We start from the raw sequence: 13192 nt of genomic DNA on the forward strand, positions 1-13192 counted from the left end.
TGTGTCTGCGGCAACTGTTCAAATTCTCTTACAGGCTTCATAAAAACATTTGTTTTTCAGCAAGTCCCTCAAGAGCTGCAGCCACCGGAGGAAGTCAGTGTTACAAATCAATAGTGGATTGGACAGTGAAACTTCTAGATTGTTGTCATTTGACTATCCGTGTATGTATAATTTTGTTGTAATTTTGTTGAGGATGTCATTTTTGGGGTTAAACACAAATTGAATCCTAACATAACTGTTAGAATAAAAAAAAAACAGAAAATTTTGCTCCAGTTTGACTTATATTTACTTTTACAGTATTATAAATCGTGCACTGTGCAAACCTTCTACTCATTTCTGTTTATCACTGAGAGTATTATCTATCTAATATTATCAATATCATACTACGCCCTGCACATTCATCAAAGGCTGAATTTTTGAAGTTATTACTACTGTTGATTTTAAATAGTAAGCATGCCTTGCAGATACATCACAGTTTGTGCTCAAAAGCCATACATGTGCTATAGAAAACAATCCACAGATCTGCACATAGTGCGCATCTTTCTTTTTTGTTTGACCATATGGACAGATTCTTCTCATATTTAGCTCGATCCCTTCTCATTTTGAGGGATATAATAGTCTGCAACTTAAGCTGGAGCTTACGCACATGCATACGCAGGGGGTCAACAAAACAGAAGTTTGACTTTTCAACACAATTGATGCTGAAGTGGAGACATATGTATAATAAAATCTGATAACAAGAAAGGTCTGCTCGGAAAATAGACAGAAAGGAGAACATTACAGCGTAATAAAGTTCTCTGACAGAGAGAAGACCTTTGAAGAGAAGAGAGGAGAAGGAGTGGCAGAGTAGAAAGGGAATGTAACACACAAACACACATGCAGGGGTTTCATATGTCCTCATCAAAGAGGCATTGTGAAGGAGGTCAGGCTAGGTATGCTCAGAGAGGAGGAAGTTTTCTGTTGAAAACTGAAACTGTCCTGAAAGAGTCGACAGTGTAAAAAAAACAAACAAAACCCCCTGATGAAATGTCTCATATTGGATCAGACAGCTGACTTTGTGAGCCCTTGTAGCATCTTCATAGGATCACTGGACCGTTACCTGATCAACAGATGAAGTAATTTGTCTCAAAACACAGTTAATAATAAAATAATAATAAAATGTGTAATGGCATTATCACATGCTTCTCTTACTCTAACTTGGCATGATACCAGTTACAATGCCGCAGACATATTCTTACTTTGTTCTTACTCTCAATTACTGTTTCAGTCAGACAATGTATATTTTATATTTTGTTAAAATTATATGCATATTATCTAAAAAAATAAAGGAAATACCAATGTTCTGTAGTTCAAAACACTCTAAAAAAATCTAAATCTAATCTAAAAAACCAAGATATTCCTTTTTCTTTTACAAGCAAGTAGACACATCCTCTTTGACCTCTGATCAATGGATTTCATTAACCCAGAAACAATCTTGGGTGCACTCTGCTTCCTTGCCTTTACCCACCTCCCTTTCATCCAGGGCTATCCAGGATGTCCAATCAGATCTGGGAACCTCCCACTGGAGGAGTGTGCTCGGTCACAGGGAGCCTCAGGTTTTCATCTGCATCAGGCATTCCTGCTTTCCCTCATTTAACTTAGCTCTGTATCATCTCATTGTACCTGGGCTTGAAAATATCTACTTTCAAGGTTCATTAGCATCACTGAGGAGGTTTTTCTCCAAATCATATGTAAGTGAAAAATTTGTTATAATATTTATCTATTTATTTATTGATTATCATGTATCAAGTAGTAACAAATTTAAATTTAAAGATTTTCCTTACATTCAAGACATTCTGTCTTTCATTATATTTAATGTACAAAGTCGACATGTTTGTTGGGCATTAACACTTTAGAGTTAAACATTATCAAATGGACTGAGTGGGGGCATTACCCTTCTCTTTCTTAATGTTTGTCTCACCCACAATTGTGTTAAGTCATATAGTTTAACTAAGATTACTTGGAATCTCGCCTGTAAACAAAGGTTTACAGTACAGATGTATTTACAGTTTGTCCCAGAACAAGAACAGGGGTGTGAAGGAGAAATGCATATGCATATGTAAGTCTAAGTAAGCCATTTGATTGGATAAAATGACTACAGAGTGGCGTGGAAAAATACATTATTACATTTAGAGCTGATCATTGCTGTTTTCAGACACTCCGTCTGCATATTTTTGATACCACAGAAAATTCTTGACATTTACTCAGACTGACTGAGATCTCACACAACTAAAAAAAAGCCCCATGGTACTTGTACTGAAGTTTGAAAATTCACCCTAAACCAGAATAAAGACGTTTCAGTAGATGAAGTCTCTCTAAAAGAGTAAACCTGTCAACCCTTTCATGAGCTGATCCGGTGTGTGTGTTGTAAGAGCTCACTTGGGGTTTCAGAAGATTTGTGTCTCAGGACCACTGTGCCACAGTGAAATAGTTCACTAAAAACCTAAAGAAACACTGCAAACTCAAAGTCAGAATCTGTGCAGCAGATCCGGATCAGTGCCTTTTACAGTAATACCATCTGTAAAATCACAGGATTAACAATGTAAATACGTTTGGTTTTGGGTGGATTTTCACTGGGTTGTTTTGCTTGTGTGAGCCTCATTGTTTAGCTAGATGAGAGGAATGTTTCCCTGTAAACCTTATCATACCTTGTGTACCGTGTCCAATTAGATAACTATGCAAAATTAACCAATGCAACTTGTCTTGTAAAAGTGAATGTAACTGGTGAAAAATGCGTGCATGCATTTGTGTTTTCTCATGCGCCAGCAGAGTGAAATGGATGAAGGCAGCATCAGGAAGAGGAAGGAGTCGCAAAACGGCTCCACCGGCCACAGCATGGAATGTCAGACTACAGACAAGCAGCCTGTGAAGGCTACTGTGCTTCAAAAAGATGTGAGTGTGTGTGTGTCTGTTTGCCAGAGTTTGTGTGTTCATGAGAATAAGTCTCATTAGATGTTCACACCGTAGAATCCCACCATCTGTACCTTTTTGCACTAATGGGGACTGGAACTGAGTACCAGGCGGTACCACAACAACCGTCTCTACTTATTAACTCCACAACGATCCACTCAGTGGTGCTGTCCAGGCCCCCTAAGCTCCCTAAGCCCTAAAGTGAATTTAGGGAGACTGAAAGGGTTTCACTGGATAAATTAGGATTATTATGACAATTTTTCTAAACAATTAATAATTAGCACTACCTAATTTCCCCTTGCTCTACAAAAGAAGTATTTAAGGTGACATAAGTGGTTAGTTTAGATGGAAAAAAAACAAGTCTGTCATGATTAAGTTTATAACATGTTTGTGATGCTTGTGGGGGATGAATTTGGATTCCTCCCAAGCATCCATTCCACATTAATTCATTAGGTTTTTGTGTGCTCAGATAAAACAAGACAGCCATATTCGCGGCTCTTTAAGGCCGGACTTGTGCACAGTGGTGCTTTGAGCTAAATGCTAATGTCAATATGCTCCCAATGGCAATGCTAACAGGCTTACATTTTGCAGGTGATGTTCACCAATTTCTGGCTGAATTTAACTGAAGCATTCAAGAAAGTTCAAATGTGAGCATTGACGTAACACCTCTATCATTTCTTTCTTCTTCCTATGTGTGCTCAGGTTGGTCTGTTAAGTGGCATCTGTCTGATTGTGGGGACAATGATTGGCTCGGGCATCTTCATTTCTCCTAAGGCTGTTCTGCTGTACTCTGGAGCTGTGGGACCCTGCCTCCTCATCTGGGCTGCCTGTGGCGTGTTAGCCACGCTGGGTGAGAATGGCATTCGAGCCAAAACATCACTTTAATCAGCATCAGAGATGTCTATCTCTCTATTTTGATGTCTGTCTCTGTATAGAGACTGGCTCAGAGATTCACAGAGCACTTTACGTAATACACTACTTAGAGAACATGCTGTAACATAGACAAAAAAATAACAACGGATCTTATGATGTAATACACATTAATTTTTGTAATCTTTGAGGCCAGTGGTGTTGTTATTAGTGGTCAAATATTCTTTCCAACCATTTTTATTTAAAAGATGGTGGACAAAACCTAAGAAACACCTTTCGTGAAGGATCCTCAGGTTGGGTAAAACTTCAGGAATTTGAGCTCTTGGTGTTTCCAAGTAGCATGGAGCAGCATGAATATATGACTATAAACACCATCGCTTCTTGGTCTTTTAAAGGCCCAGTTAGCTATTAAAGATCATTCATCACAAACTTGCCCATATACTGTTAAGCCAGGAACATCATTTTCTAGTGTGGAAGACCCCAAACATAATGAGTGTTTTTACTGGTTGTTGAAGCCAACCCATTACACATTTTAAAAGTCCCTGGATCACATCACACATTAAACAACACACGTTTGATCTAAATCAGCAATCAGACCTTCAGAAGGTCTGAAAGGGCAAATCTTGACACAATCACCTTGTGGTTTAATCAAAAATGCCAGGAGAGCAAAGAGGACCTTCAGTACTCTCTGTTAGTGTCTGTGAATAAGCTGGTGGCTCTTGACTTCTGGCATGTTTCTTGTGCAACAAAAAAGTTCACAACTGATTAAGCCTGACCCTGGAGAAGCCAATGAAATGCAGACACACTGTTGTGCCGTGCAGTAACAAGCAGCAGCATATCTGGATCACCATGGTATCCAAGGTCATTCACGTGAGATGTGGATAGACTTTTTCAACCACATCGTCAGTCTCTACTGGTTCATTCAGAATCTTTCCAAGGGGGTTGCTGGTGGACTAAACTGGACTCTAGATGAGATTACTCTGTAAGATACTGCTTTTGTAATTTACTTGATTCTAAAGCAAAAGCATACATTGCATTTTATAGGTAAAACTTGATTCTAAATCTAACTACAACTTACTTACTAAAATTCCCTATTTATTGATATTGATATTTATTCATACCTCTATTACTATTATTATTACTGCTGTGCAATATCCTCCGTCTCATTATAAATAAGCTACACTTAACTTGGCAGTTCATGCACTATTACTTTATACCGTATTATTATCATCAACCGGTAAACCCACTCTGTACTTCACACTTATTTTATTTTATGCTTATACGCACTTGGTACTTAATTTATTTTCTGACCTGTATTATAGTGTATTATATTTTTTTTGCTTAGTACTTCGATTCCTGTGTGCACTGACGTAATAGTGAGCTGCTGTAACAAAAGAGTTTCCCCTCTGGGATCAATAAAGTATTTCTGATTCCGATTAATACTCATGTATGGCCCTCTTTTTCAAGATTTCCACATAGCCAAGCTGCTCTTTGTTCAAAATTCTGGGTTAGTGTGTTACATTTCATAGAATTTAAATACACAGAACTTTGTCTTGTGTGTGAAGGTGGTAAATGTTAATGTTTATCTGCAGAACAAAGGGTTGGTTTGCAAGTTTCACAAACAGCAGCGCATTCAATAAAAGTAATTTTATTTCACCATATTTTTCAGGTCGTTAGAGTCTTGCCACATGTGACCACAAATTCCAGCTAAAACACTGGATCTGATCCTCTAAGTGTCAGTCTATATGCCCCCAAGTCACTAAACTGGACATTGGATCATTAACGTCACTGCAATACTTGAAATAATTGTGCAATATTCTCTGTTTAATACTCCGGTGCAATATACTCTGTTTTCAGTTTAAAATTCCCTATTTATTGATATTTATTCATACTTCCATTACTGCTGTGTAATATCCACCGTCTTATAATCATCTAAATAAGCTACACTTAACTTGACAGTACTCATTATTGCACTATTACTTATTACTGATATTATTGCATTGTAATATACCGTACATACTTATCAACCTCTAAATCCACTTAAACTTATTTTAGCTTTTATACTTTATGGAGAAAGTAGGAGAAAGTTATGAACCTTCCTTGTATTTTCTACCAGAAGCAATTATAAAAGTCCCCCATGAGTTTGTTTTACATCCCTCCTCTTCTCTCTGTCTCCGTGTATGTATTTGTATGTGTGGCTACACAGGAGCACTGTGCTATGCTGAGCTTGGCACCATGATCACCAAATCAGGAGGAGAGTATTCGTATTTAATGGAGGCTTTTGGCTCCCTTGTAGCCTATCTTTACTCCTGGACCACTGTCATGGTGCTGAAGCCCTCCTCCTTTGCCATCATCACACTGAGCTTTGCAGAATATGCCGCCACTCCTTTCTACCCTGGCTGTACCCCTCCTCTTGTTGTTACCAAGTGTCTGTCAGCAGCAGCTATATGTAAGTTTTACTTTAATCCTTGTGAGTTCATGGTTAAAAGCAGTAAATTCCACAAAGGGTCTATATTAGTAGCCATTGTAGAACCTAGAATCATCTGGTTAACAGATACTGTTTGTTCTGAGACTGTTGTAAGTATACAGTAGTAAAAAATAACTATGGCTGTGGCTAGGACTGTATTGTTCTGAAAAGTAAGTAGTTAAGTAACCAGGATACAAGGCTTTAAAGCCGGTTAATACACCATTTAAAGCTGCTATAATTAGTGTTTTCATATTAATAATGGATCAAATGACTACAGGTAACATGAAATTAGTCATTCATAGTGATAAACCCGGAGAGAATTATCAACTGTCTCTGCGGTTCCACGACATTTTAGCAAATTTCAGCTCATTGTTTTGGTTTTACGGCCTGTAACTTAACTGCACCATTTTCAGCTGCAGCAGGAAGCTGTTTTCAGCAAAAGGCTCTGATAAACCCACTGTACACTACCTACTCAGCACCAAACAGCAGACAGACAAAGTTAGTGACTAGCTGGTGAACATTTAGCAGCTAAAGAGATAGATATTTCTCTCAGGAGTTGGTAGAGACCAAAACTGAACAAGTTAATGTGATAATATGTCAATGTTGTGTTTACAGCTTGTTTCCAGTTAATGTAGGTTTAAATAAGTTTACCCGCCAAAACTATTGGCTAAAAATTGACTTGCAATGTGTAGATGTGAAGAAAAATTATCTATTAAGAGTAAACGAAAGAGAACTAACCTGGTGAAAGATATACTGTAAGTTCAGTGCAGTTTGTAATCAGCTTGTCTGAGGACTTAGGGAAATAAGTGGCAACTTTGTTCACTGATGACTTGGACTAGTTATGCTATGATAACTGATTATGTACATTATTACAACAGTTCAACAAGACAAAGGAAAAACAACTGTGAATTATTATAAAACTATTCAAATGTATGTCAAAGCGGAAGGGACATGTCTCTTCTTTCTCTTCTCTTTCTCTTCTTTGAGAGACACAATTCATTTAAAATGTAAGAATGTTGTACTGTATATTGTTAAATTTCTTGTGTCTTCTCAGTCTTGATCGTCACCGTCAATTGTTTGAGTGTCAAACTGGCAAGCTACGTGCAGAACTTCTTCACTGCAGCCAAACTTTTCATCATTCTTGTCATAGTGGGAGCTGGCATCGTTATGCTGGCACAAGGTGGGTCTGCTTGCACTATCAATGTCTTTAATAAACTTTAATATACAACTCTACTTTAAAATGTTTTGTCTTTTGATTACACCTTTAATAATAGCAATAATATTTATTTATGTATTGTTGTGTATTTGTGTCCAGGAAAAACTGAGACTTTGTCATATGCATTTGATGGCGCATCATCGTCTGTTGGAGCAATTGGACTTGCATTTTATAATGGGCTTTGGGCTTATGATGGATGGTAATACTTACTTATACTTCACTTCACTTTGCCCTTTCGCAGGATGTATACTGTAGGATTGATCACGCTCCTCTATAAAGCAACGCATTGACGTGTACTTTTTCAGCTGATAGGATGAGCCTTTTCCTGGTGTGCTGACTGTTTATAAGGAGCACTGTGACTCTACTCAGTCTTTCAGCTACTCTTGAGCCTGATTCGTTAGACTAGGTACCATGTTGTTTGAGTGCAGAAACATGGCAGTGCAGTGGGGCATAGTGAGCACCAGCAACTCCCCCAGTTGTTCCCTCAGGGCTTGTGTATAATAGATGCATGCAGGGTTTTTTTATGTGTGTAGACTGCCACAGAGTGTGGCAGTTATGGACAATTTTGGGTTGTCGTTGTAACACTGGGGTTTCCACAACAATGCTTGTGTCTCCTGTGCTGTGACCTGCTGGGAGTTTTTAGCTGGCCTCCCTCCATTTCCTCCTGGCACAGGAGTGTGTGGCAGAGCATTCTTGCCTGACTGAGGTTCCTTTCTTTGCAATGTGTAAGGACAATTTGGAGGGGCACATTCTCCCTTCCAGTCACTTTTTCTGAAGGGACCTCTGGAAAGGTGGCCTCATGTGGCCGATACACTTTCATTTTCATGTCATGTTGGGATCACAGCAGGGGGTACAAGTGTCAGGCCATAACCCTTTGTACCAATAAGGCCAATTAGAGGGCAAAGAGATTGAAATACCACATAGAATACTGAAATGCCACGTCACTGACACTGAAGATGCTGAGGGGAGGGGGTTACAGTGATCCCCTACATAGCACTGCAGGAAAAACTAGGCCTGTCTGGGTGGCCGCACAAGTCCATGAAGATTTCAGTGTGGTGCTCTGTAGAGGAGAGTGATCAAGCTTTTAGATTATTTAAAGGACAAATGCCTGTGATTAAAGATTGTTTGTGTTTCTTGTTTTATGGCAGTATGCTTACCTTTAGAGAGGACACATGTTCCTTGATTTCTAATTCCCTTGTTTTCTTAGGAATCAACTGAATTTCATTACAGAAGAGCTGAAAGACCCATTCAGGTAAGACACATTTTTAAGAAGTCATCATACAAAGTCAGAGCAGCATGTCTGACAAGGTAGGCTGCACACCCTTTACGTGCACATGAGTTCATACAGGTACATTGAACAAACAAGAGAACTGTGCTTTTCAAGTCTTTGAACAGATCATTTGTATCAGATTTATGAAGCAGAGCATATATTCTGTTCAAATGTTTATTTGTCATTAATCTCAGGAACCTGCCCCTGGCCATCCTCATCGGGATCCCTTTAGTATCTGTGTGCTATGTGTTGGTCAACGTTGCTTACTTCACTGTTATGACGACCACTGAACTGCTGTTGTCTCCAGCTGTTGCTGTGGTAAGAAGCATAGAAGGTTGCCATGGTATTGGAGAAGTTGAAAGCCATGGAGTTTTATTAAATTAGCTGGTAATGACTTGTCAGTGTGGTGTTAAATTAAAAATGAATATAGAGTAATGAGAACAGGAGCCAGTCACAGTATGTGTACATTTTTTGTTTATTCCAGAGAATTTTAGATTAAATCTCAGTTACAGCTCAGTATTCATTTACTCTGCTCCCTTGTCTTTTCTGAAGGATTTGTTTGTGCCTCCTTAGACTTTTGGAGACAGAGTCCTTTACCCTCTGTCTTGGATTGTTCCTCTCTTTGTTGTCTGCTCTACGTTCGGCTCTGCCAATGGAAGCTGCTTCACTGCTGGCAGGTAAAAGAGACAACTGTCACGTTATATATGAAATACAGAAGCTAAATAATAAAAAAAAAATCCTGCCTGTATGTGTAAAACTGCGTGGTGTGCATGTTTGTTTCTATAAGAAAAAAAGCACAAATAAACAAAATTTGAAAGTGAAAGTGAGAATACTGATGTGCTTTAGAGGTGGAAAAGACTTTGACAGCCAAGAGGAACGAGATAGAAATAGAAAAAAAAAACTCAAGAAAGTACAGTACAACAAGAATACTCAGCAACACAAAACACATTTCTGTCTTTCTCTTCTCACAGACTGGCCTACGTATCCGGTAGAGAGGGTCACATGGTGAAAATCTTATCCTATATTAGTCTGAAGCGCTACACTCCATCCCCTGCTCTCATATTCAATGTGAGTCCTGCATATTTAATGAGTTCCCTTGTATACTTTTCAATTTGGTCTTACACGATCATCTGATTTTTTAACGTTTAAACCTTTGCATAGTCGTTCACTGTGCGTTACAAGCGCAGATAAATGATCTATCCACTGTGTTGTTTCCTTTTAAATAAACTGTTCGGTTCACTGTTCGGTTTCTCTCTGTTTTAGGGTGTTTTGGCTATTTTCTACATTATCCCAGCAGACATCAACACCCTCATTAACTACTTCAGCTTTGCTCAGTGGGTGTTTTATGGTCTGACAGCGCTGGCTCTCATAGTCATGCGTTTCACCAGGAAGGAGCTCCATAGACCAGTAAAGGTGAGGCTGATCGAGGAGTTTTTCGAGGAGTTTTTTTGGATGCAGCTTTTATAGTGTTACAGTTTTATGCATTCTGATGCTTTGTTAACTTGAAACTGCAATCCGTATCTTTACACACATTCAAACTACAGTAAAAATGACGGAGAAAGTTAACTGATCAGGTAGCGACACAGTGAATATAATATTTACTGAAGTGATGAATCTAGACAACATCAAAACTGTCAACTGGACATGTGTGACTGGATCAACATTTCTTATTAGAAACCCAAATATAGACTTACTTTCTGAAAGTTTGACCAAGCTTTTGCAAACATTTTTGTCTTTTTTGTCTCACCCCTATGCAGTAGATCTTATTTTTCACTTTGGTTTTTATTGGTTGTAAATAAAATACAGTCAAGTTGATTTTTGACTCTCAGTAGGCCAATGTTTTATTAATTTGCAGTTGCAGAAATTGTGAAAGTGCCCATTTGAAGTATAACTTAACCCTGCTGCAACTAAATAATATTGCATACTTTTTAGGGGAATTCAGTTGGGGTCGTGATCACAGGGCATAAGTGCAAGTAAATACTAAACAGCGGACCTTGTATAATTATGTGATTTGGTACTCAAAGGTTTAATTGTGTGATTTGGTACTCAAAGGTACCGATTGTCATACCAGGCCTAATGGTCCTGGTGTCCTGCTACTTAGTCCTGGCTCCCATCATTGATAAGCCAGACCTGGAGTACCTCTACTGTACTGTCTTCATCTTCAGTGGACTTCTCCTCTACTACCCTTTCATCCACCGGAAGGTCGACTGGGCACGCAAACTCATGAGTACGTTTACTCTTAATTTTTCCTGAAATTCAGGAGCTGAGTTTCTCTCAAAATTCAAGTTATTGAAATATTTCCATTGGTTCTTGACCATCAGTATACAGTAGAATGGGACATAATGTTCTCAAAAGGTAGAAAACGTATAAAACACATGAAATACAGTGTCACGTTGTGCGGACATCATGGTGAACCCACTTGAATAGTGTTGATGTGACCTTTGATCTCCATTCCGCTGTAGGGCCCATCACCATGCATCTCCAGCTACTGATGGAAGTAGTTCCTCCTGAGAAAACTGAATGAAAAGGGACAGCACTGACAACCAGGTCAACTTCTGCTGCCTGTTGTGAAATTTGGTGCCCAGAGTGGGTAAGAGCCAAACATCAGAGCTCACCTCTGTTGAATAGCTGCATGACGAAAGTAAAAGTTCATGAACCTGTGTACAAGGGTAAGAGGAAATAATTTGACATTTGGGTTTAGGGATGAAAAAAGAGGATTTGTGTTTCTAGAGTGTTACCTACCTACAGGAATACCTCTGCTGTAATTAAAATGTGATTAATACATAGTTAGATATTTAAAATAAAGGTGTAGAAGAGCTGGACTGACCATTTTCTCATGATGTCTTTCCTTACATGAAGAAATAAATCACTTATGAAAACCTTCCTGTGATGATAGTTAAGCTACAACTGAAGGATGTTAGATAGGATTCTACTTTGAGATACGCAACTTTTTTTGAATAAATATAACCAGCACTTATATGAAACATTAAACATTAACTAATCATGTTAAACATTTCTTCATGTAATTAATGCAATAACGTTTTTTACTGGGCCAAAGACCACGTGATATAGGTCTACGAAAGGATTTTTATATGCATGGATCTGCACTTGAACGAAGGGAAATGGTAAACATTTTAAAAGCATTGCGGAGACAACATGAAGGCTCTGCAGATCATGCAACAAGATGTGGAAACATGTTTCTTTACATCAGAGTTTCTTTAATGATGTTTGCACATGATTTAATAATGCTCTTACTCGTGAATATACTGGAACAGTGTTGCATTGTGTTAGCAGGTGGATATTAAATGTGTCATTCTTGTTGAGTAAATATATCCCTACTGTGTCTTCCTGATCTGACTGCTGCTTTAGCTAAGTATCTTTTGTGAAACTGTGTGCATTCTGTCTATCACAGGGTATAAACTCACAAACAATACAGTCAAGTGTGGCTAGTGATGTGTGATTATGAAATATAATGAGATGTATTTGCTTTTGACCAGAAAGGTGGAAAGGTTTTGTGTAACTTACCACACATTAATGAAGGTACATGTCAAACAACTCATTACATTTCAGATCATGCCATTGCATCTGATGGCACCACTAATTCAGGCAACAACTGTGAATCACAATTTGCAGTATATGTCGGATATAATAGACTATCTGACAATCAGTGTGTTTTCAGATGAACATAACTTGCAGAGGCACAATGAGGTCACAGAGCAAAGCACTGGAAAATGATGTAATGCAGCTGGGCGAAGAGACTCGAAAGGGATAAATCTTTGTCATATCCAATCCATAGTTTTTTTACCATATCAATTGTTTTTATGTTTTTTTACATACATACTTTAGAAATTCAAAATACAGGACTGTTTTATTCAAATACTGATGTAAACAGGACATTTACAGCATCAAAAATATTATGTAGATTTAGTTGTTGTTCAGTGTAACTCAATGTATTAAAATACCTGCCAATGTCAGAATAATATCAGGTTGTTTTGTTGTTTTTGCTTTTTAGCAGAAGGGCAAGCAGTTTGTTTACATTTGGATTGCAGACTGTGCAGTTGACTTTACTTCTGATAGTCTAAACAAAAATCGAACATTATGAACTTCACCAAACTCATATTTACCACAGTAGTGGTAGAATAGCGTGAGATATCTGTATTTTTTTTGTCAACTTGGCGGTCTATTCATATCAATTCATGGATTTGAGGGCTATGCCTGAAGCAAGGAACTTTCAGACCTTTGCTTATGGAAAAGATTATGTTTGTAGCCACAGTTATTAGCAAGAGCAATAAAACGAGTGACTTTCACCAGTGTGCCATTTGTCCACCAGATGTCAGTACAGCACGGTTAAATGGAACTGCAAAGGCATGTTTATATTAGTAATATTACTATATTATGTCTTAATATATGTATATAAAAT

General features: G+C 38.2%; 1 protein-coding gene across 4 annotated transcripts; it reads left to right on the plus strand.

The window, feature by feature from the left end:
• Positions 1 to 1575: 1575 nt before the first annotated feature.
• Positions 1576 to 12104, plus strand: slc7a9 (solute carrier family 7 member 9). 4 transcript variants are annotated; one of them, XM_044204627.1, is made up of 13 exons: positions 1576 to 1730; positions 2809 to 2931; positions 3652 to 3799; positions 6026 to 6268; positions 7341 to 7466; positions 7602 to 7701; positions 8710 to 8754; positions 8967 to 9090; positions 9346 to 9449; positions 9744 to 9840; positions 10036 to 10185; positions 10825 to 10999; positions 11235 to 12104. In XM_044204627.1, the coding sequence occupies exons 2-13, from the start codon at positions 2815 to 2817 to the stop codon at positions 11294 to 11296; spliced, it is 1491 nt and encodes a 496-aa protein (XP_044060562.1). In that variant the 5' UTR covers positions 1576 to 1730; positions 2809 to 2814; the 3' UTR covers positions 11297 to 12104. The 4 variants fall into 4 exon arrangements, with proteins under 4 accessions (XP_044060562.1, XP_044060571.1, XP_044060553.1 ...); XM_044204636.1 differs by having other exon boundaries at positions 1585 to 1730; positions 2806 to 2931; XM_044204618.1 differs by lacking the exon at positions 1576 to 1730 and having other exon boundaries at positions 2797 to 2931.
• Positions 12105 to 13192: the final 1088 nt, after the last annotated feature.

The sequence above is a fragment of the Siniperca chuatsi genome, linkage group LG1 (genome assembly GCF_020085105.1).
Source record: "Siniperca chuatsi isolate FFG_IHB_CAS linkage group LG1, ASM2008510v1, whole genome shotgun sequence".
Taxonomy (NCBI): Eukaryota; Metazoa; Chordata; class Actinopteri; order Centrarchiformes; family Sinipercidae; genus Siniperca; species Siniperca chuatsi.